Raw genomic sequence first — 22,571 nt, forward strand, 5'->3', positions numbered from 1 at the left:
CATTTTAATACTGCAGCAAACGCACATAGGCTGTGTAAAGAAGGTTGGCTTTCCAATATGGCCCCGCGTCCTGGGCAATATGTTCCAGGCGCCATTGCCAGCACTGGCCGAGGGCGGCCGTTAGGTGCATCTCCTAGATCTACGACAACCCTATTTCGTATTTGTAATTAGGAAGTTGGCTTTGCTAGATCAATACAAAACAAGTTCAGGGGCAAATGAGCCTCGCCAAACATGATTGCCCGTACTGCCACCACATGATGTCCAACGGCGGGAGGTGCAAAGGGGTGAGGGCGGCAAAGGAGCTGTACTACTGGGGTCCATACATCCAACCATCCGTGATACGAGGGCAGTGCGATGCTTCCGCGTTCGGCTCGATTCATAGATCGTCGTCGTCGTCGTCGCTGCCGCTAGACCAATCCTCCCTGTAGGCTTCGGCAAGTTCAGCCAACCCGTTACTGAGTCCCTCTCGTTCTTCGACCCCGACAAGCCGTGTCGCTTCGGAGCGCAGGACTTTGATGCGTGGTGCCATCGAGGTGTTGCTCGACAAAGTCGTCAGGACGGCGATATCTTGCTGGTCAGTAGCACGAGAGTAAATTCTTGGGTAACTATCGAGTAGTGGAAATCTGAGGGATGACTCGTATCTATCCCGAATTAGCACAAGGTGTCCAGCAGACCTGATATCTTGGCTGCGTGTAATGGGTGAGCTTACTTGCGGACGACGGGATTCCCTATAACTGGGCGACCTTGGTTGCCCGGCGCGTCTTCTTGCGCATCGCCTTTGGGGTCCAGAGCACGACAGGATAGAACCTGACCAAAGATTCGAGTATCGCGATCTTGCCTTCGACTAAAGCCATCGCGGCCAATTTGGAAGAAGTCAACGTCTATGCGGCTGTCATCCGAACCATCTGCATCTGATGCGAGGGACATCTGCATGCTGGCGAGGGGCTGGTTCCCGGCTGGGTTTAGGCATTCAGCCATGTAATCCAACGAAACTGGTTGGCCACCGCTTTCTTGTGTCAAGCGTGACTGCAGTGTAGCAGTCTCGATAGCAGTTGCCATGGCCGCAGATGTGTGCCACTGTGAGCGTTTGTCCATCGATATACCTGAAGGGAGGTCAGCCTCGGGCAGTGCCAGCGGAACAAGCGTCGAAGCCTGGGCGCAGAGCTGGTCGATGCTGTGAGCAGTGTTGGCAAGACGAAGCTGGCGCTTGGATCTGGGTATATCCAGCATGGGACTTTGGAGACCCCAGACCCAGATACACGTCTTGGGGTACTCGTCACGCAGAGACTCTATGTAAGACGAGGCGAAACCACCCCAGGCATCGTCGATGGAGGTGAAGACCTGGATGCCCTGCATTTGGTCGGCCTCTTCGGCAAAGGGACGCCAGTCGCGGTCCACAAGTTCATGTTCCCTGTCCAGCACGCTGAAGAGCTCCGATCCCATGGCGAAGCGTTCAAAGGGCATGGTGGTGGAGTTGAGCTCGAAGTCGTAGAGCTGGACCAGGGACCGGGGATGGAAGTAGACTCGAGAAAAGTCGGACCAGTAACGCACCGTCGAAGTCGTCAGCTGGGGGGGTTGAGAGCCAGAATCCAGGCTCTGCTGGTAAGCGTTGGCCTCAAGGGGTTGTTGCTTATGGACCACAGATGGTCCGGACCTGAGGGCAATGTGTAAGAACTCCAAGTGAGCAGCTGAGAGGGCATTCAGAAACTCACCACAGGGCTCCGGGGGTCGCTTCAGACTCGGGTTCGTAGAGGGCATTGATTTTGCGCAAGGAGCCAAAGCCGCCTTTGAGGTCGTAGATGACCGTCCGAGGCAGAAACGTCTCTGAGCCGTCGGCGCCGATGCCAGCACGCCAGTGAACATTGTGGTCGATAGGAGACTGCTCGTCTGCCGCGTATGTGAAGTACGATTCCTGTAGTTGGTCAGGGACACTCTTTGTAGTGCGATGAGGTGGTGGGTAGATGTTCAACCTGTGTGTTCCAAAAGTGAGTGGCCGTATAGTTGCTCAGCTGCCCGAGCTGGAGCGTAATGATTTCACGCATCGTGAAGAAGAGGTTCCCGGGAGAGGAAGGAAATAATGAGAAAAATGAGACGTGAGCCGGGACACGTCGAGGCGGAAAATGACAGCGTCACGTTAAAATATGCTATATGTAGGTATGTTGCAAAGCCCAATTACCTACCCTAGATAACTTTGGCATGTGGTTGGTGGAGTGAGGTCTTCACAGCTTATCTAATCGGACCTTCTCAACCACGGACAGCAAGTACGGCCTCAGTGAGCGCTGCGTACGCTTGCTAATGTAATTGGCCACATCCACATTACGGGAGACAAATGATGCATTGGCATATTGTGGCATTATCAAATGTGAGTAGTTGCTGGCGACCTTTGACGGTAAGCAAGGGTATTCTTGTCATCTAGTACAAGTACTTGCTGTAATTAAGGGACCTGTATCCCTTTCGCGGGGCCATACCTCATTCGCTAGCCGGGGTGGTCTTTATTTTATGTGCTACGTGCACCTATCGAAAAATATCACGACAATCTCAGACCGAGACCTCGTTTTCCTTTTATTATATCTCCCTTCGAAACCTCCCTCCAACGGCGCCCTGACATCGTTATAGCCAACCCATCACCGTGGCCTGCCCAACACTGCATCATAGAACAGCAGGGACAACCGGGCTAAACAAACGGCACTGATAGACACAAAGAATGTCTCAGGACAACACCACCAAGAACTCGGCCAGCAGTGGCGGCTTCTTCAAGGGATTCGAGACGTGGAAGTCGCCCGAACCCAAGGATGTCGCCCCGGCCTTGAAGGTTGGATTCTTCGCTCCTTCAAGCCCCCAGCTCTCACTGCCGGACGGCAGGCCAACCATTGTTGTCTTCCTCCGCCACGCTGGCTGTCCCTGTATGGCCTCCCTTGTTTTGCAGTCTTATCCCAGTTCTTGAGAGTATGCGTGCTGAAAGATGACTGCTCACTACTAGTTGCTGAGAAGACATTCAAGAACCTGGCCGCCTTGTCGGACAAGCGTAAAGACGTCCACTGCGTCGCCGTGTCCCACTCATCTGCAGCCGCAACTGATTCCTGGCTCCCCCAGATTGGCGGCTCGTGGCTCGTGGACGTCATCATCGATGAAGAGCGTGACCTCTATGCCCAATGGGGCCTCGGAATCTCCACGACCTGGCATGTTGCCAACCCAGCCACCCTGTGGTCGGCCTTGTGCCTTGCCAAGGACGAGGACATCTGGAACCGCAACACCACCAGCGGCTCGCGATGGCAGATGAGTGGCGCCTTTGCTGTAGACCAAGGTGGCATGATACGCTGGGTACATGTGGGTCGCACTGCAGATGACTTGCCAGACTTCAAGGTGGCCGTTGAATCTCTCACCCCACAGCCATCGTCGCCATGATCGGGTCACCTAGAGCTCACACTATCCGGTACTTGACCTGGCCGCCGAAGATATACGCCTGCTAGATCCATGTTGTTCGACATAGGGACCCAGGGCTCTCTAGTCTTGCCAAATTTAGGCATAGTCAACAACCGCAATGTCGCCAGATGGCCCTCAAAGGACCCCGTGGTGCTAAATTTGAAGTTGACCGTTGCTTCGTTTAGCTTTATAAGCCACGATGGGATTTGCAGTCATGTCATGGCCATCCGGATACCTTGGACAACAAAGGGCTACCAACATCCCCAAGCCGAGAGCTATGGGTCACTGAAACTCACACCATCTGCACGCGTTGCCGGTCATGGCCAGAGGGTCCCTTCTCTTCATTCCCCTGTTAACCCTTGTATTATTATTGCACCGTTAGATCTATGATAGGACGACTCCTGAAAGGGTATCTCTTGATTGCATCTAGTTAAAATTTTCACTTCCGTTGTTTCTCCTGGTTGGAATTGGCCACCTCAAGCCCCAACGCCTGGCTCCCTCACCCACTGACGTCTGGCCCGTGGGTTAGAAGGAAGCCATACGCATATCCCCGCCTCACCCTACCAAAACAACAGTGTCCCCAGCCCGGGTATTTCCATTCCGATCCTCCTTGACCCAGCCAAGGCCACGTAGCAAGTTTCCTCGGCCCAATCAGGGTTTACCAACTGAGAAACCAGGTAGCCAACCAGTCCGATGCTGCCCACCACCTCTAGAACGAGTATGCCCTTTCGCTTCAGCTGCCCACCTAGCTCCAAGATCCCTAATGGGTCCTGGTGGCGGCGCCGTCTCCCTCGCCGAACCTCCAAACACAGTTGTTTGTCCCCATGCAAAGCGAGCGGTACCAGTTGAGAGTGGGGCGATGATGTGTGGTCCGACCTCTCACTGAGGAGGCTGTGTAACCGCTCGGCATGGAGACTCTGCCGTAGGTTATTCGCCCAATTGTACAACTCCAGTCGTTCCCAACACTGTGGCCGGTTAGCGGGGCCCAACCTTAGAGCCCTCCCAGGAGCGGAACGTGGTATCATGCTCCGACTCTGCAATGCGCTCTGCATCACACCATAGCCATGATCGCGACGCCACCGCACACACTTGACTGCCGCAGAGTATCGCAGTTGGGTACATCCATCCAGTGAAAAGACCTGATCCACGAGTCTGCCCAAGTCGGTTGGGACGAGAGGTGCGATATACTCCGAATTCATGAGAACACTAGCGTCCATAGTGTCATAGTCGGGCCGTGTTTCGGTGGATACGGTATAGACGTGAGTCATCTCAGCGGATGGATGAGGGCCTGCAAAAGAAAAGCAGTCTAGGTCTTCGCGGGCCAAGCCCTGTAGGACTCTCTGTCTGACCATCTCAACCTCATCGCCACCAAGTTCATCCACCCGTGCTAGCACGGGAATGACATTAGTCACGGCCTGTGCATTCTTGATGTATTCCACATCATCGGCTTCAAGACCTGGAGAATGTTAGTCGCAACACCAAGGCGAGGGTTATCGGTAGACATACCTTTGTTGGGTATCAAGTATAAAAGCACGTCAACAATTGGTTCGCCCCCAGCGTTCAGGAGAGAAAAGAGATCGGAATCGTCCATGGGCTTGCCCAAGAGCGCGGTTACGTGAGATTTTACATATCGTAGGTCGTGCCAAGGGCCCTGGGTGGGTTGTTAGTGAGCAACGCCATGTTAAAGTGAGAGCAGGGAGACTGTACAGAGGGGCCATTCATATGTCCGGGGCCTTCAACGAAGCAAACGTTTCGATCCAACATTTCCCCCGTCAGGGAAGATGGTCTTTGTGTATCGGTCAAAAGAAGCTGTGAGTCGGTCTTCCACCAAGGATGCGGCCTTGAACTCGCATATGTTTCGGCGACATCTCTTGTCTGATTCGGTTCAATCTGATCCATATGCACGATATGCTCACATCGTTGAGCCAAGGACCTGATGAGTGAAGTTTTACCGATTCCTGGTTTCACTGTTAGCCTTTCTTTCACAGAGAAGATGAGAAATTATATTTAGTTCTGGCGCAGCATACCTGGTCGGCCTGCCACCATGATCTTGAGTTTCCCCAGAGATTTGCCTACATGCGAGAACGGTCGTCGGTGGGGTACCATCAAACTTGGCATGATGAGTTGGGGCACGGAGCTGCCATTATCCTTATCCTCGTTATCTGACATGGCAGGCTCTGGCAAGGCGGGATTGTTCTGGTATTCGACAGAGGGACCTGCAAGTGAGCTCCTCGACGACGAGGTGCTTAGTGCCGATTCAGGGCCCGAGAGACCAAGGAAACACGGAGTACCAGGATCCGAGGGATAGGCTAAGGGATATTGGTCGTCGCCAGATAGCGATGAGGCGCTTCCGGCCACGGGAGCAGGTGATGGTTGCTGGACGGGTGGCGATGGGTGGCGGGAGCTGTGTTGCAATTTACGGGGGTCGGCCTGCTGTCGGAGTCTCGGAGGAGAGTGGTTTCGACCGGCTTCAAGACTTGCTTCGTTGGTGATGAAGCAGGCCACGGGTGCAGCTGAGGGACCGCAGGCGAGGCTATCTGTACGCCCTGGTGGTTGAATGTTGAGGGGGCGGTTCCCCGAAGGAACGGGTCTCATGGCGGGGAAGGGCGGCCGGCCGATGCGGCTTGGAGCAGGGAGACGGACGGTGCGAGAAGGTGATGCAGTGGAGATGTGTTTTACAAGCGAGCAGGGAGAGTGATGAATAGAGCAAGCGAGCACTGTGGCGACAAGTTGGAGATGTCGAAAGTGAGGTTTGGATATGGATTTGGATTGCGTCTGAGTACGGGATGAGACGAGACGGAACGATAGGCGCGTAGCTTATGACGATGGCTTGATTCCGTGGCAGCTGATGATGCTGTATGGGGCGATAAGCCATGGCCATAGGCGGGGTGCGGGGCCTAAGTGGCTAGAGGGAGCGCCTAGAGCGATATTATGCCCCCGTAACATTCGTTTAGCGGGCGGTCAAGCCTCGGGGGGGCAGGACGGGTACAGGTAGACCGTGGGCAAACGACTGCTGATCGAGATGCTCCCTGGTACACATTTGCGGAGCGGGCACTAATTTACAGCGGCTAGTTGAAGTTGAGGTACCTGTACACCACGGCTCGCTGGGTACCCACAGCCCCCCCTAAAGTACCTGCCCACCCTCCACTGAACACGCCCATGAGCCTCTGTCGGCCAGTGAAAGGAATGTGAGGGAGGGGCAATTCCAGGGCGAGTCAAGGCCCAGAACGCCTGCACCTGCAAGGCCAACAGGCGCCGACACAAGGCCAAGCAAGGGACCGACTGGAAAAAGGGAAAAGAGAAGCGCCGCAGAACAACACCACGGCCCAAGCCCAAGGCAACTTCTCTCCCACAGCCCGCCTCCAACCCGGGACACGCCATAATTAATTGCCCGTTTCCTCCTACAAGCACCCGCAACCGCTGCTGTTCAAGCTTTGCGCTATCGTCATGGACGGCAAACGACACCCCAGCTCGTTCCAGCAGCTGGAGAAGCTGGGCGAGGGCACATATGCTACTGTGAGTCTATTCCCAAAGCCCGCCGTACTGCTTGCCCAATTACTCGGCCGCCGCCAACGTCCCCCATTCGCCCTCGCCCTCCCTCCCTAGCCTAGAGCCCAGTCGCGTATTGTGTCGGAGCACTCTCGCTGACATGTCCATGTGCTACCATAGGTCTTCAAAGGTCGTAACCGCCAGACCGGAGAGCTCGTCGCCCTCAAGGAGATCCACCTCGACTCGGAAGAGGGAACACCGTCAACAGCCATCCGCGAGATCTCGCTCATGAAGGAGCTCAAGCACGAGAACATTGTCGCCCTACACGACGTTATCCACACCGAGAATAAGCTCATGCTCGTATTTGAGTTCATGGATGGCGACCTGAAGAGATACATGGATACCAATGGCGAGCGGGGTGCTCTCAAGCCCGTCACCATCAAGTCCTTCATGTACCAGCTCCTCAAGGGAATCGACTTTTGTCACCAGAACCGTGTCCTGCACCGCGACCTCAAGCCACAAAACCTGCTTATCAACAGTAAGGGTCTTCTGAAGCTCGGCGATTTTGGTCTTGCGCGCGCCTTTGGCATCCCCGTCAACACCTTCTCTAATGAGGTGGTCACATTGTGGTACCGTGCCCCCGACGTTCTGCTCGGCAGCAGGACCTACAACACCAGCATTGATATTTGGTCTGCCGGCTGCATCATGGCCGAGATGTTTACTGGGCGACCCCTCTTCCCCGGAACCACCAACGAAGATCAGATCGTGAGGATATTTCGCATCATGGGAACACCAACAGAGCGCACCTGGCCCGGCATCACCCAGTTCCCCGAGTACAAGCCCACCTTTCAAATGTATGCTACCCAGGACCTCCGCAACATCCTCCCTGCAATCGACCCGACCGGTATCGACCTGCTCCAGCGTATGCTCCAGCTCCGCCCCGAGCTGCGAATCAGCGCACAAGATGCTCTGCAGCATCCTTGGTTCAATGACCTGGTCATGCACCAACAACAGCAGCAGCAGCAACAGCAGCAACAACAACAAAACCTGCAGGCCCAATCTCGTGCCTACCAGGCAGTGCCAAGCCAGGGGTTTGATACCTACTAGGGCTCGTCACATCAACTGGAAGCGCCTCTCGACCGATAGAATGAGCCACGTCTTGTCCAAGACGATCTATCAAGGGTGCACCATGCCGGCGGGGACTTGTGATGGGAGTATTTCTAGGACGGAAGTATCACGGAGTTTGGGGGTTAGCATCAGTTAGACCGGGGATGCGAAAGTAGTTGGATCATGAAAGGCCACCGCCTGGACGTTGTGTTATTGTCGTTGGCGTTGGCTTCTTTGCCTGCGTTGGCATCACCCGAACCACGGTCGCAACTAATACAGGCAGCGGAAAGCGGGTTGGGTCTTTTACCTCAGTGATTCGTGTATATTTCTTTTTCCGTCCTTTCTATTTTTGGGCCATTCAATGTCTATTTACAAGACTGCCATCCACGGGACTCTTAAACTTCTTTATGTGAGGCTCCTTTATCCACGTCTCTGCCAGGGCAGCCGACTGGTCCTCTTCGGCAGGGAAGCCCATGCTTTCCCTCAATCTCTCTACTTCGTCTCTAACTTTCTTGGCCACCGCGATCCTGAGCTCAACAGCCTCGGGGCTATGTTTGAGGAGTTCCGGGTCGCCCTTTTCTGCCAGCTTTCGCCAGGCGGCACGATGGGTGCCAAAAAGCTGGTCAACATCGGTTGGCTGGCCTATGACGACTCTCACCTTGTTTCCGATGCGCGGCGCCCACTTGGGCCATCCTCTGTTCTCGGGCATGATGTTCTGTGTACCGTGAATAAACATGGGAATGAACTCAGGGGCCGGATCGCTCTCAAGTATAAGCCGAGACACTCCCCATTTGAAGTATCGAAGCCCACTGTCCGGACTTTGGTGGCAGCATGCCTCGGGAAAGACGTGGAGCCAGGCATTGCGGTTAGAAGCGTAGGCGGCCGGTGAAGTAAAGCTGTCAACCCCATTGGTCGAGAATGATGGTGTATCGGACTCTGCGAGAGATGATGGTGAGGATGAAGGCGTGCCCGGAGCCACAGCCGGGACTGAGGCTGGGACCCAGGATGGAGGAGAGAGCGCCGGCGAGTACGAGGGGCCGGATAGCAGCTTGATAGCCTCTGTTATTGTTGGCTGGAACAAGCCGCCGTGAGATGAATGCCACAGACGATGGGTTGGAAGGACCTGGCCAAGGCTGAAGAAGGTTGACGAGGCCCTGAGGGTAGTCAGAATCAATGTCTGTGTCATGACAACTTAGGGTAGCGATATTTCGAGACGCACTTGTTTTTGAAGCAAATATCATGGGCGCCCAAACCCCAACGTAGATTTGCGACATCGAAGCAGTATCGTAGAGGTAGTATTCCCCAGATGAGAGGATCATCGAGTCTGGACGGACGCGGTCAGCACGGCGGCGCACAATAAGAGCAGACAGGGCAGCCATACACGGCAACGTGGTTGCAGACGGTCAGAAGCCCCCGCTGACGACCTTGCGCCTTCCGGCGGTCGAGCACGCCGAGGAGACGGTCTAGGCCACGGACCTCGACGTCATTGAAGCCGTATATGAAGGCTCGTGAGGCGACGCCGACGGAGCCCATGACGCCCATGGACGCCAGCCGCCAGGGCAGGCTGGGCCGCGCGGGAGAGGGCGGCCCGGACATGGTGTGCGCGCGCAAGCTACAACTGCAGAGAATTGGCCCATCCACTCAACCGCCCGACAAAGGCCAGACGGTGAAACTTTTTTGGTTTCTTTTTTTTTTGGGGCGCGGCGGAACGGCGATGCGAGGCCGGCGATCGCGTCGGAAGGACATGCGACCGGGTTTATCAAGACCCACTTCGCCAAACTTGTTCCGACTTGTCGAGTCGCCTACCCTGGACCCAACAGCTTTTTGGTGGCGGCGGCGAGCCTGCCTTCCAACCTACCTACCTGTCGAGCGGCGGCTGGCTGGCGGTCACTTCTCTCCTTAACAATCAACCCTGTCAACGAGACTGAAATCGCCAGAACCGGAACGATACAATTGGGCTTGTCACTTGAGTGGAAAGACCCCGGAGCAACCAGAACCCTTTGCTGAAGTTGTTTCAGTGCTCGCGCAGAGCTCCCCGTTGGTTGCAACATGGCGCACAGTCCGTTACCCTTACAGTCACCACTACACCACACAATCATCACCTACACCCGTGTTTAGCTCCTGGCGACCGCAATGACTAACCATGGACAATCCAAATAGGCAAAAGAAATACCTCCCGGGCCGTCTTCACCTCCCACGAACGAGATATCGCCAAATTGAATTGGAGCTCCAACTCGGCCCGCCTCAACCGCGACTCCTTTCTCCCCTTTAGCTCATGTGGCCTCTGCCTCGGAATCTCTCGCGATCCCGTCGCCTGCCAGCGCGGCGACATCTTCTGCCGCGAATGCGCCCTCTCGAACCTTCTGACGCAGAAAAAGGACATCAAGCGGGCCGAGAAGGGCAGGCAACATGCTGAAAACGAGGCCGCAAAGGCAAGAGCCGTGGATGACCAGGAAGACCAGGAACGTGCCATCAAGGATTTTGAAATGACGCAGGCTGGCCTGGAACGAGCCAGGAATGGGGCTGCGGCACGGTCAACAGCTGCTGGCGACGAGGGAGACACGCCAGCTACAGTGGGAACAAAGAGGAAGTTTGAGCTTGACGAAGACGAGCTTGATCGCATCACGCGGCAAGACAAGGCCAAGGCGAGAAAGGCAATTGACGACGAAAAGGTTTGTTCCAAATTTACCTGCACATTTTCCCAAAAGAAGGCGCATATTAATCTATGGCATTCATCTACAGGCTGCTAAACCGACGCTACCTTCGTTCTGGACGCCGTCGCTTACGCCAGACGTGCAAACAACTAAACTTGCCGTTGTGGCCAAGAAGGAAAAGGCATCCCCGATCTGCCCAGCATCTGCGCGAGACGACCCTCACCCGATCTCCATGCAGAGTCTCATCACCATCAACTTTAACGAGGAGGACGTCTCGGGCTCCGATGTCAAGCGCAGAACTTGCCCCTCGTGTCTGAAGGCGCTCAATAACTCTTCGAACCCCATGATGGCCAAGCAGTGCGGGCACGTCCTGTGCCACAGCTGTGTCAAGAAGTTCATGATCCCATCTGGTAAGAAGGCATCCCCAGAAGACGAGCTGCCGGTGACTTGCTACGTCTGTGATGTGCCCTTAACCTCGAAACCCCAGAAGCGTGACACCGCAAAAGCTGATTCGGTTCCCGGACTGATCGCGCTCCGGTCAGAGGGAACAGGCTTCTCAGCTCGTGGAACGAGCACCGTGGAGAGATCCGGCATCGCTTTTCAGTGCTAGCCTGGTTTCATTGCCCGTTCTCAGTCTCGATGCCTCGTCATTTGGACTGAATCCTTCGTCGCGGTAGGTGAGGCAGCATCAAGAACCATAAGCGAATGACTAGTCGATGAGCCACGCCTTTACTGAGCATCGTCAGACCATGGCTGAAGAAGCTCTTGAGCAGCTCGCCCTGGACTCCGGCGTATAGGGCTCGTAGGCCTTCTTTCTTGATGATGTGCAAGATAACACCAAATATGGTCTGGTCAAGGAACTTGGCTACCTTGTTGCGCAGTGACACAGACTCCTTCTGAGCTTGAACACCGCTCTCTTCGTCGGGCCTTTCCTTGTCTGTTGGTATACTCGCCATCTGCAACCGCGTCTTTCCTTTCTGAAAGGGGTATGTGATGGCGGTGGCGGTCGCTTTGCTCCACGCGGCAATCAAGAAGGCAACCCATGCCACCGGGATATCCTCATCCTCCAAGGCCGGGATGATGCGCTCTGCGAGCCTGCGGTTGACAAAGAAGGTTATGCTCGGGTTGAGGGTGAGGACCAGTGTAGCCGAATAGCCAGACCACAGCCCGAGCAGGCCACTCTGCTTGCGGATGGCAGCGAGCATCTCTAGGAGCGTCTGCTGCCCAGACGACATCTGCTTCCGCGTCACCACATTGGATATCGGCGTGGTGAGTGCCCTGGCGCATGCGCCTGCGACGGCGCCCACGGCGAGTTCCTCTATAATCTTAGGCCTGCGATGCCGCGGGCGCAAGTAGTTGTAGAAACCAAAGAAGAGAAAGCTGTCCACCACAGACTTGGCCACGTCCTCCCCGAGTCCACTGTACAAGGCCCCAATCCCACCCTCGCGCGAAGTGATTCCCTTGAAGGCAGCGATGACTCCGTCGTAGCGGGCGCCCGAGTCCTTTAGCTGCCCCTGGGCTTTGAGGCGTGTCGTGACAAGGTCCAGCGGGTACAGCGTCGCCGTTGAGATGGCGGTGCCTACCGAGCCGGAGACGGCGTGGCCGAGGGCATTCAGAGCTTGGTTTGACGCCATGGCATCCACGACCACGCGGTTCTCCTTGCTCAATCCTGGCCCAATCCTTCCCGCGTCTTCGTCCCGTGTTTTCTGCTTCTGTATGAAGCGAGCAGCAACAGCGTTGTGAGTGTCGCCGGTGTAGTTGGCGGAGAGCTGGGGACGGCCAATGGCTGGTCGGTAGCGCCGAGTTCACGACGTCATTCACCTCCCAAGTTAGGAAATTGGGATTCCGTCATGGGTTGTTGGTTAGCTTGACCGCGGCGCCGCGGCGCCGCGACAGCCCATGTTAGTTGCATGTGATGATGGACCTCTTGGGCTGATGTGCATAAACCTCACCCTGAGTGTATCTACAGTCATAGGATATGAATGTATTCTGTCTCACACCGTCTCTCGCCAATCGACATATTCTCCGTCCACTCTCGATAGCTCCTCGTAGTACGTGCGACAGACAGCCTTCAGCATCGGCTGTGCATCTAAACATGTGCAAGTGCAAGAGCATCTTACCAAGTGTCTTACTCTTAGATGTCGACCTTTTTCTTCACTAAGCGTCGGTAGGCCAACATGGTCATTAGTATAGGCGACGACCAGCATACCTTAGCTCTGTTTGGTGGTAGTGGCCGTCAGAATGGCGCCGCCCAGGCTGAGACCGACCGACCGACCGACCGCTGTATGGCCTCATTCTTCTCGCTAAGTTGGGCATACGCCTTCTCCGTGGAGGATAGATAGAGCATCATGTAATCATTAAGCCACCAGTACCTGTGTATCAAATATAGAATTGTATCGCTTTCCGTGACCTTGACCAGGTAAACCCACCATTGTCCCTAAAAACTCCTCTATGCCCTGCTCGCTACTGATGCCTGCCTCTGCGGAGCTGGCAACCCAAATGTTGATGACCGGCCTGAGTTCCCGAATCCCACAGCCAAGTCCGGCTCCCCAGGCGCGTCCTCACTGTCCAGCAATCCAGGATGGCCCTCTGGGAGCTTCTGTGCCCCGTACCCCACAACTCGGAAGATGTTTGTCCGCCCGCCGTTAGTCGCCATCTGCAACTGTTCGTGGAGTCTCGAAAGCTGGTACTGGCGCTTGATTGGGGTGAAGATGGGCTGGGGGAGGAGAGGTTGAGGATTCCATTGTGCAAGAGCCCCCATCACGGCCGTCGTCTCCTCGTCCGAATCGATCGGCCCAGTGTTGGCCTCATCTTCGTCTTCCACTGGGGCGTTGGCATCCAAGGCGGCCTCTGTTGGAAGGATAATGGTGGTCAGTGGTGACGATCCAAGGAAAAGCAGTTTGATCAAAGGGATACTCACTCTGCTGCTTTGCCTGGTTCTTCTTCTGGTATGCAGCGAGTAACATGTCGTATGGCAGTGATCGCCCTGCTACTGCTCGCTTGGCACCCATCGAATGACTTTTACAAGTCAAAGATCTCGCGCATGGCTGGCCGTTTGGCAATATCACACCACACTGTCGCTCGACGTCGACGGGGCCTATCGTAACATGATTAGTAAATGGATGCGCAGAGGATGCGTCCAGTTGGGGGTTCCGTTACCTTTTGGCTTCGGGACCTTGGCCTTGGGTTCATCTTTCTTCTTCTTGGTCTTAGGTCCCTTGTCTGGATCGCCATCCGCCTTCCGTTTCTTACCCTTCTTGTCGTCATCAGGCTTCTTCCCGGCTGCTTTCTTTGCCGTCTTGCTCCCAGTCGGTTTCTTTTCGGCCGAGATTCCCTCGTCGTCGCTGTCTTCATCCTTGCCGTCGCCGTTCTCCTCGTCGGCCTTCCGGGCCTCTTCCTCCCTCGCAGCCTCCTTGGCCCTTTCTCTCGCCTCACGAGCTTCCTTCTTGCGCTGCGCCTTTTCCTTCTTCAGCCGCAGGCATTGCGCGATATGCCCCTTCGCCGCGGTCTTAAGGATGCTCTTCTTGCAGTGCTTGCATTGTTGTAGATCGGGAGGGTCTTCGAGGGGTCGGCCGGTTGCAAACGTTTCGCGGGCGGTGTCGTCGAGTTGGTTCACCACGGGGCCTGGGGAAGCCGCCGAAGTTGCTGGCGAATTGCCATTCTTCTTTTTGTCATCTACCGGTTTCGTCAGCATAACGGTCACGCGCCGCGACGCGACATGCGACGTTACCCTCAATGACGCTGCCGTCTCTCCAGTTCCCAGGCTTGCTGTGCTTGGGCGGGGGCTTCTTCAGTTTAATCGTGGCATTCTTGGCGTCTTTCTTGGATGCGACTTTGATTGTCTGGTCGTCGGCTGGATATGTGTTTAGTCCAGTTCCCCCGATGTACCCTGGTGGCGACGGAGTTACCTTTGCCTGAACCCATCGTGTCAGCGTAAGCCGCGACAGGGATCCAGATGCGAGAGATCGAATGCGGTGTCCCGGTGGAGTACGTATCGTCGTTATGATGATAATGATGATAATCGTTGGGCAACGAACGGATGAAGTTGCGATAAGGCTTGGGGTGATGTGGTTGATGTTGCCGTAGCCTTGCGAATGCGGCTGCAGTTGGTGCACGTGCCAGCTTATCGGCTGACGCCAACATTTCTCCGAAGCTGGGCATGGAACGGGGCCCCACACCCGCGTGCGGCTTTGGTGGACAAGTGAAGCGGGTTAACCACTTAACAGGTTCATTATTGTCGATTCTCACATAAGGCTTCCCAACATTGTTCTTCATTTCTATGCTCTTATTCCTGCTCTTCCTCTGGTATTTAATCGCTTCGTTGGTTTCGCCACGCGATGCAAACAAATACAGACATGGGATGCCTACGTCCAGAGCAGCATAGCCTCACATATGTCAACCGGACTTGCCATGCAAGCGCAAGAGTCCCTAAAAGGATGGTATCGTCATGTAAAGAAAGATCCCCCAACTCCCAATGGCGCCAAACAACCCGGGATATTTGTAATGTAAACGTGGCCAACCCCTGGCCCGTTGTCCCCAAACCGCGCCTGACTCAATGTCGACGTTCAATGCCAAATGAACCCAAGTAAACCAAGCAATGCGCCGCACCCAGCCATTTACCCCGGATCCATACCCGGCCGCGTCGTATATTTCCAATCCTGAACCTGGTCTATCCGCCATGCGAAAGAATCCCATCCGCCTTTGCTCTATGAAGAGCGTCCTTATGTGCTTTCATGGCCTCCATCATGGATTTGGCATGCAACATGCCCATGTCGCTCCATATGCATTCCATGACCCCATAGGCCCAGTCGAAATATGCCACAGGAACCCCAGGCGCACAAGCGGCCAACTTGAGGTGGAACAGTACGACTGGGACACCAGCTGAGCCGGACCCTCCTCCACCAAGTTTATCCACAGGCACTGGAGCTTTGTCTTCGAGAAGAGGATGCCGCCAGTGACTTGGTGTACTGACGAGTACGTCTCGAACCAGAATCCTAATGATTTCGAACCGACGTTGGAGCTCGGTTGCCGAAACCAAAGGTAGGCTAGACAGGGGATAATTATTGACAAAGTCCACGATGGCCTGATTGACAATGATCCGAGCCCAACGGTAATGGCCCCACATGCGAGCAGCCCACATATCGTAGTAGCAATGGTAATGACCTTGAAAGACGGCCTCGGGAGGGATGTGGTCCGCCTTCTCTGTACGATACAGCCAAGGGCCCTCGAGATTCTGTTCCCACTCAACGAAATCGGCATCAAGATCCATGAGCTTTTGTAATGTCGAGGTCGTGTTGGGCCGGCCATCGCTGAGAATGCGAGTTTGGATGTAGGCCGACAGTTGTATAGAACGGCCAACTAGGAGTCCGAGACCAGAGGCCGGGCGATCGATAGGATCCAGGAGAGAGCTGCTAAACGCAATCCATTCGTAAAGCGTTGGGGGGAGATCGGTATTTGATATATACGCCGGAATAAACTGTCGTGTATTGATTAGTCAAGGCCACAAATATTGAAACCTGGGAATATAGGACAGGCGTACTAAGGAAAAACACATCTGCACCATGGCACGAACGCCGCCAAACGCCGCTTGGGGCATAGGGCACCACCTTCGCAATATGGCAACGCCTCCCATGACGTGTGCATGAACATGGGCGATGCCTTGGTGGGTTCCTTTGACTAACTGAACGAGTTGTTAGCAATGAATGACAGTTCAGGGGGTAGTCTGGTGGAGCGCACACACACCTCGAACATGGCAAGCATTGTGACTCCCCGCATTGTAACCTCAAAAGAAGGTGCAACAGATGTTTGAATCGCTTGACCAGTCCGGCGAAGCGCCTGGCCATACTTCTGGCGAGCAGTTGTCATTAGGCCTTTATCCTCCCTCAGATTAGATAGACTGGCGAGTCCAATGGCTGCCATGACATCTTGCAATGAAGGATCCCACAACCACTCGGTAGAGGCTAATTCACCAGCAGTCTTTGGCTCATCGGGGTGACCGATGAGATAACGATTGATAAAAAATTGAACACCCTGCTCCTCGATGCTAGGGTCGACGGGCGTAGATAGTCGCGGGGGCCATGAGGCGACGGGAGGCACCACGATGGCCCAAGAGGGCTCCGAGGACAGCTGGGACGACGCCGGGGATGGAGGAGTCGGGGGCAAAGGCCGGTGACTGTCTACAGCCAAGGGTGAGGTCGACCAAGATGCTGTAGATGACGATGAGGAGGAAGCTGATGAGGACGCGAGGGACTTGGAGCCAGTCTGCGGCTGGGGGGTGTCAAGGGGGACGTCACCGACGCCCCATTGGGCATGAGCTTTCTGGATAACCTTGCTGCTCTCGTCACGGAACATGAGTGACAACTGGTCGCGGTAGCCAGGGCATTTCTTACCGACTCGGATGCATTGTGAGCATTCGGGTCTCACCTTGTCGCACTACATGTGTCGAAGTTGGTAAGCGACGGCACGAGGTTTGGGGGAAGCAAGGCGTCTAGGGGCCATCGCAAGGGCGGGCGTACCTTGATACGGCGGGTGCGACAATTTTGGCAGCCCTGGGAGGCTTTGCCACAGTAGACCATGATGAGCAGGGGAGCAGGATGATGTCCTAGTCCTAGGAGATGGGGAGACGTCGGTCGGAAGCTAGAGTCTTTCCTAGAGTTGCGCCGTCGCAGACTCCTCAAGATCTACAGCTTGGTAGCCCCTGTCTCGAGAAGTTCAGAGAGTGTGATACCGAGGCCTGGCCGTCGGGGTAATGGTGATTGTGATGCTGGGTTCGTCGTGGAGGCGAGACCGCGGTGTGGATGTGAGGGAGGGGGAGGGGGAGGCGTGCTAGCTTGCCGTTCGGCTCACCGAGGTGCCGTGAAGATTGACGAGAAAGGTAGACGGAAGGATAGGCAGCGATGCAGCAAAGCTGAGCCCATCACGAGGAGAGACGCGAGCGAGGGCGCGCCTCCGTCCTGGTGAATGTGGTTTGTCGTGGTTTGTTGTGGCTACTATCGCCTGGGTCGACCACTGGACAAAGGCTCTTTCTGGTGATTTATGTCTCCAGCCCAAGCAAGACTTGAAGCGAGGTCGACAAGCCTCTCGATTCCACCAAAGGCGCTCCCGTTTTCGGCTTGCCGGTCCTCCGTCGGATTTTTTTTCCCCTGTGGATGCGGCCGTTGCACGTCTAACTGTGGGCAGAACACGGTCTCCTTCTCCCGTGCTTGTTGGGGGACGAGTTGAAAGTTTGTGGTTGAAGACCAGCTCTCGCGTGCCTGTCAGCTGCCTGGCTGGCGGCTTGAGTTGGTCCGGCACTAAAGCTCCGAGTCCCGGGCAAAGAAAACGAGCGAGACTCGATAGACAGCCGTTTAATTGTGCGGGACACGAGCGATGAGTGAGTGTGCTAGGTGAGTGTGTCTGTTTGTGCACCGCGTGTGGAATCGTTCTCGTGAGGCGGTGGTATTGCACCTATCCGTGCGGCGGGGCGATGTGAGCTCAAACAAGCAACCCTGCGATATGTTGCCAGAGCGCTGGGAGCCCGGTTATCCGGGAGCTTGGGACGCTTGGAGCCTCTAGAAGCCTAGAACGGCTTTTGGGGGGGGATAGGGCAATCGCAAATCGGAGGATGGATGATGGCAGTCAAGGGTTCAAGGGTGGTGAAGTGGGTGGGAGGGCGGCCCTGAATGTCATACGGCAGCTGCAGTAGCAATATTCGAACAAACTCGGGTACAAGACGCGTTGGGCGGATAGTTGAGTCAAAGCCAAAGCCCAGTTAAAGGCCGTGTCAGTGCTGTCAATGCTGCCAGTACCGTCGGCGCCGTCGGTGCTTTGGGATGGACGCAAGCAGAGATGCGGATGTGGATGCGAATGTGTGGATGTGTGGATGCGTCGTGGTGGAATGTGGACGGATGGGTCTGTCTGCAGGGATGGATTTAGGTGGAGATGGGAGTCGCTCGGACATCGAGTGGACCCCGTCCGTCGCAGCTACAGCGCAGTGTCGCACACGCATCCTCCCCCCGCCTGCTTTAATAAGACACTCTTTGGGGAGGCTTGGAGGAGTTGCTGGGGAGGCAATCAATTAAGGCAAACTGCTAATTACCCAGCGTGGTGGGCCCTGGCTGGGCATGACGAAGCCTCCTCTAGACCCAGCCGGACGGTACTGGTGCTCGCTCATCGGCTGAGGAGGTATCTCCAGCCAAACCTGCACGGCGCGTGGGTCGGCTGTCGCTGGTGGTCCTGACGCTATGGAGACTTGCACCTCATCAGGGCCAGGTACAGAGTACGTAGGATCTGCGGATCCCTCCCAATGGGTGGGCTCCTATTCGCACAGAGGGTACAGAAGGGGGGGGTGACTCTGGCCTACGAGGGCAGGCAAGTAGGTTAGGGCGAATTAGAGGGCGGGCTGAATGGCAGGGTCAGCCCGGTCACAAGTCGCAGGTCGCAGGTCACAGACAAGCAGGAAACTATTGGGAGAAGAGGGGAGACGGACACGAGAGGAGAGGATCCTATCTGGGGTCTCAAACAGACACACAGGTCGCTGGACACGGAGACGGCCATGTAGTGACGAGGGCAGGCAGGGCGAAGAGGACAAAGTACAAGCTCATACCGAGGTAGAGAGGGTCGAGGTGGAGGTGGGTGGCTGCGATGGGAGCCCAGAGGAAGATTGCGACGAGTCATAGAGATGGAGAGAGGCAAAGATGCAGAGTCATTCAGCCCAAGCAAGGACCAGACGGATTGTCATCCATTCATCACGTCGACTACCGGGGAGCGGAGGACTAGGAAGCAAGGAGCAAGGAGCAAAGGAGCAAAGGAGCAAGGAACAGGGCCTGTTTGGTGCATGGCTGCATGGCTGCATGCCCCCGGAGTTCCCACTGATTCCCTCTAACCCGGTGACCGGAGGAGAGCTTTCGACTGGATCAATTACGTACCACAGGGCAGGATTTTAATCTGTAAGGTACCTAGGTAGCTAGTAGATGGCAGACGATTCACAGGACGATCACCCGTGGGCCTAATCGAAGGGAATATTGTACCTCATCCCACCCTGCTAGTCTGCCGCGCTTTTCCCTTCCGTGATGCTACCTCTCATCCCCTCTCACTTCCCGTCTCTATTAATAAGTAAAAGAGTAATAATAATAACAACGATAATCACAATGAAAAAACCCTAATCTCCACGGGAACCTGCTTAATTTACCAATACGGAGAGTGTGATTCAACTTGCTTTGCATCCCTTGCCTGAACTATTATTGTATGCAACCACTCCAGATTCAACCCACGTCAGCTCCCCAGTATTTCCCAGCAGAGCCATTGTCTCTCTCGCCCCATTCAGCCCACTTCATGCCAGTTTATCCCGTTTCGTCCGTTTCTCGTCGTGATGCCGCATTCCTCGGGAGATGCCTTCAGATGGGGAATGGGGTAACGGGGACAAGAAGAGCGATGCACCTGCTACGTGGAAAGTAGATAAGACGTTATTGTCCTAAAAGAGGGTGACAATGGTTCGGCATCTGGTCCGCAGAGCCACCCATGTAAGGCCCGGCGCATCCGACCCTCGTCCTCATTAGAGCCCCCTCTAACAACTAACAATTAATTCATCATTAATCTCCCCCTCCTCTCATTATAGCAACCAGAGCCGCCACTCGGCCGAAGCAACACGCATGCAGGCCCGCCCACCCCGTCAATTTAAGGTTGCTTGTGTCACATATTCCATCATCAAGGGTCCGTACTTTGATATTTCAAAACGGGCAAGGGGAAAGATGAAGGCTAAAATGTCACATTAACAAAGGAACCTCCTACGCCGAGCCCAGCAGACTAAGAAATGGAGGCCACCCCCTGGAACGGGGGGTTCGGCATAACGTTGGCGCCGTTATCTAAAGGCCCACGAATCATCACAACGATGGCGCTTTCACAAACACGAGAGACAGGAATCACGATTACTACGTAGTATGACACCAGGTCCCAGGAATGCACATTTTCCACGACGTCCAACCTAGCAATCGATGTATTTCCCCAAACCGGCAATGATTACCGAATAAATGCACAATGTATGTGTTGCTATCTACAGATTGTTTTACGGAGTACCACGCATCCATTCCCCTCCCGGCTCAGGCATAATTACTTCTACCTATTCCGCCATGTACTCCGTTCTTGCGTTGCGCAGTACAAGGGGACATTGTTATGTAATTTAAAAGAGAAATGTACTATGTATAGCTCGTTTCTTAAACGTCGCAAGGTGAGTTTCGCGGGGGATCAGCATGCCGCAAGCCGCTGACCCAACCCCTCGTCGATGACGTCGTAGAATCCGTCTTCCCAATCCCGCCAGCCTCAGGATATTCTACCTCCCGCCCGCTATTGAGCGTACAGCTCTTTCTTCAGGGTACCTGCACCTTCTCAAATGTCAGAGTTGCAACCCGCAAACAAACACCTGTGTGGCTGGTATCCTGGTACCAAAAACTTGGCACAAAACGTCATACCCTACATCATACATCCAACCGGTGACTGGGAACCAAGACGACTCGCAGTGGTGGAACCAACCATCCCGAAAACCATGGCTAAGACGGCAAGATGGCTTCTCGATGATCGATCGACGGGGTAGTCGTCATCGTTGTTCCCCGTGCTCCATGGTGTTCCCGTCTAATACGCAGAGGGGACTTTTGGTTTGAGCCATGTCACCACTTGGAAAAGATCATGGAATGTGTTGCACTCCGAATGTTTAGGCACACCAACTATTGGACCAACGACGTCAGTGACGTTGAAAAGGTCACTGGTCGTCGCGCTGCATTTAAACTGCCGTCTTCCCAGCATTTCTTTGCATAAGCTCTTTCACTCTCAAGCACACACTACAACCATCATACCCAGACAGAATCAGAACTACACCTCAACCCTCAACCACTCGTATATCCCAACCACAGACTGTAACTTCCCACCATGGAGAGCATTAGCAACGCTGCTACCGCCGCGGCCAAGGCCGTCTGGGGAGAGAATACCACCAAACAGGAGCCAGTATCCGGGGTGCAGGGCGACGTTTCCAAGGGCGAGCCTTATGATGCCGGTAATATGGGTAAGCATTCACATCTCATATCGTACCAATATCAACCAAGCCTGACTGACACCGCCTCTCCAGAGCCGGCTCGACAGGAGCAGGTTGAGAAATCCATGGAGGGTCGCCATGTTGAGTCAGAACCAATCCCGCACCCCCAAGAAGACACCACATTTCGCCAGAGCGACACACGCGACACAGGACGGATTCCCCAGAAAGCTTCCGACCTGAATGACGTCGACACAACCACCCCCGCCCAAGCTAGCAAGCCTAGTGCCGCCCTTGAAGGCTATGACTCCAGGCCTGCCGAGGGACTCGCCGCACGTCCCGTCGAGAACATTGCCATTAACGACGGCAGAGACGCCAGTCGTGACAAAATCACAGAGTCAACCCCACTGGAGTCGAAGGCCCTGAGCTCAAAGCCATTAGAGTCGGAGCCCTTGGGTTCGAAGGTTCTAGATTCAAAGCCCCTAGAGTCAAAGCCTCTAGAGTCGAAGCCTCTGGAGTCTACATCCTCTATGCCGTCTACCGAGAAGAATGAGTCGGAGTCCGAGGAATCCAAGGGCACTGGTCAGGAGTATGTCCGGACGACTGGGTTCGCCGCCGATGGGGGAGACTTTGATGCCACCAAGCCAGGAGCTGGACGGGAGGCTGACCGTAAGTAACACATGTCCCTTGAAATCTTTTGATGCCCCAGCATCACCCTTTATGCCACTGCTAACAATTGCGTTTCTTTCCCCTCGATAGGACTCTTGGAAGAAAAGGGCATTCATCACGGTGAAGATGGGTTTGGACACGACGGCAAGGACAAGCCCAGCTTGGGCGAGCGCATCAAGGCCAAACTCCACAAGCACTGATGGACGAAAATGTTGCTCTACTCCTTACAT

At 55.0% G+C, this 22,571-nt stretch overlaps 10 protein-coding genes across 10 annotated transcripts; 4 read left to right on the forward strand and 6 right to left on the reverse strand.

The window, feature by feature from the left end:
- Positions 1–138: 138 nt before the first annotated feature.
- BGZ61DRAFT_43419 (tubulin domain-containing protein) lies at positions 139–2,303 on the reverse strand. Its single transcript, XM_046243947.1, has 4 exons — positions 1,971–2,303; positions 1,713–1,912; positions 710–1,654; positions 139–641 (listed from the first exon to the last, which is right to left on the reverse strand). Exons 1-4 carry the CDS (start codon positions 2,040–2,042, stop codon positions 377–379), a joined length of 1,482 nt encoding a protein of 493 aa, XP_046103021.1. The 5' UTR covers positions 2,043–2,303; the 3' UTR covers positions 139–376.
- A 401-nt stretch (positions 2,304–2,704) lies between these two features.
- On the forward strand, positions 2,705–3,405 carry BGZ61DRAFT_494651 (uncharacterized protein; the record flags this gene model as incomplete). Its single annotated transcript, XM_046250789.1, has 2 exons — positions 2,705–2,903; positions 2,981–3,405. The coding sequence occupies 2 exons, from the start codon at positions 2,705–2,707 to the stop codon at positions 3,403–3,405; spliced, it is 624 nt and encodes a 207-aa protein (XP_046103022.1).
- A 493-nt stretch (positions 3,406–3,898) lies between these two features.
- Positions 3,899–6,262, reverse strand: BGZ61DRAFT_43429 (uncharacterized protein). The gene is made up of 4 exons (XM_046243952.1): positions 5,451–6,262; positions 5,131–5,381; positions 4,930–5,074; positions 3,899–4,879 (listed from the first exon to the last, which is right to left on the reverse strand). The coding sequence occupies exons 1-4, from the start codon at positions 6,016–6,018 to the stop codon at positions 3,984–3,986; spliced, it is 1,860 nt and encodes a 619-aa protein (XP_046103023.1). The 5' UTR covers positions 6,019–6,262; the 3' UTR covers positions 3,899–3,983.
- Positions 6,263–6,870: 608 nt separating this feature from the next.
- On the forward strand, positions 6,871–8,019 carry BGZ61DRAFT_354399 (negative regulator of the PHO system; the record flags this gene model as incomplete). The annotated part of the gene is made up of 2 exons (XM_046240608.1): positions 6,871–6,939; positions 7,093–8,019. 2 exons carry the CDS (start codon positions 6,871–6,873, stop codon positions 8,017–8,019), a joined length of 996 nt encoding a protein of 331 aa, XP_046103024.1.
- Positions 8,020–8,324: 305 nt separating this feature from the next.
- On the reverse strand, positions 8,325–9,723 carry BGZ61DRAFT_453391 (uncharacterized protein). Its single transcript, XM_046246072.1, has 3 exons — positions 9,401–9,723; positions 9,239–9,343; positions 8,325–9,173 (listed from the first exon to the last, which is right to left on the reverse strand). The coding sequence occupies exons 1-3, from the start codon at positions 9,613–9,615 to the stop codon at positions 8,378–8,380; spliced, it is 1,116 nt and encodes a 371-aa protein (XP_046103025.1). The 5' UTR covers positions 9,616–9,723; the 3' UTR covers positions 8,325–8,377.
- A 155-nt stretch (positions 9,724–9,878) lies between these two features.
- Positions 9,879–11,302, forward strand: BGZ61DRAFT_43519 (uncharacterized protein). The gene is made up of 3 exons (XM_046243985.1): positions 9,879–10,078; positions 10,180–10,691; positions 10,762–11,302. Exons 1-3 carry the CDS (start codon positions 10,069–10,071, stop codon positions 11,281–11,283), a joined length of 1,044 nt encoding a protein of 347 aa, XP_046103026.1. The 5' UTR covers positions 9,879–10,068; the 3' UTR covers positions 11,284–11,302.
- BGZ61DRAFT_43514 (mitochondrial carrier domain-containing protein) lies at positions 11,303–12,521 on the reverse strand. Its single transcript, XM_046243981.1, has one exon. The coding sequence runs from the start codon at positions 12,305–12,307 to the stop codon at positions 11,321–11,323; it is 987 nt and encodes a 328-aa protein (XP_046103027.1). The 5' UTR covers positions 12,308–12,521; the 3' UTR covers positions 11,303–11,320.
- A 277-nt stretch (positions 12,522–12,798) lies between these two features.
- Positions 12,799–14,815, reverse strand: BGZ61DRAFT_453395 (SCA7, zinc-binding domain-containing protein). The gene is made up of 5 exons (XM_046246073.1): positions 14,582–14,815; positions 14,404–14,526; positions 13,833–14,348; positions 13,594–13,770; positions 12,799–13,523 (listed from the first exon to the last, which is right to left on the reverse strand). Exons 1-5 carry the CDS (start codon positions 14,595–14,597, stop codon positions 13,123–13,125), a joined length of 1,233 nt encoding a protein of 410 aa, XP_046103028.1. The 5' UTR covers positions 14,598–14,815; the 3' UTR covers positions 12,799–13,122.
- A 527-nt stretch (positions 14,816–15,342) lies between these two features.
- BGZ61DRAFT_354696 (uncharacterized protein) lies at positions 15,343–17,248 on the reverse strand (the record flags this gene model as incomplete). The annotated part of the gene is made up of 4 exons (XM_046240643.1): positions 15,343–16,149; positions 16,213–16,353; positions 16,416–17,105; positions 17,189–17,248. 4 exons carry the CDS (start codon positions 17,246–17,248, stop codon positions 15,343–15,345), a joined length of 1,698 nt encoding a protein of 565 aa, XP_046103029.1.
- Positions 17,249–21,572: 4,324 nt separating this feature from the next.
- BGZ61DRAFT_533371 (uncharacterized protein) lies at positions 21,573–22,541 on the forward strand (the record flags this gene model as incomplete). Its single annotated transcript, XM_046253994.1, has 3 exons — positions 21,573–21,705; positions 21,769–22,341; positions 22,432–22,541. The coding sequence occupies 3 exons, from the start codon at positions 21,573–21,575 to the stop codon at positions 22,539–22,541; spliced, it is 816 nt and encodes a 271-aa protein (XP_046103030.1).
- Positions 22,542–22,571: the final 30 nt, after the last annotated feature.

The sequence above is a fragment of the Ilyonectria robusta genome (assembly GCF_021365365.1).
Source record: "Ilyonectria robusta strain PMI_751 chromosome Unknown BGZ61scaffold_12, whole genome shotgun sequence".
Lineage (NCBI taxonomy): Eukaryota > Fungi > Ascomycota > Sordariomycetes > Hypocreales > Nectriaceae > Ilyonectria > Ilyonectria robusta.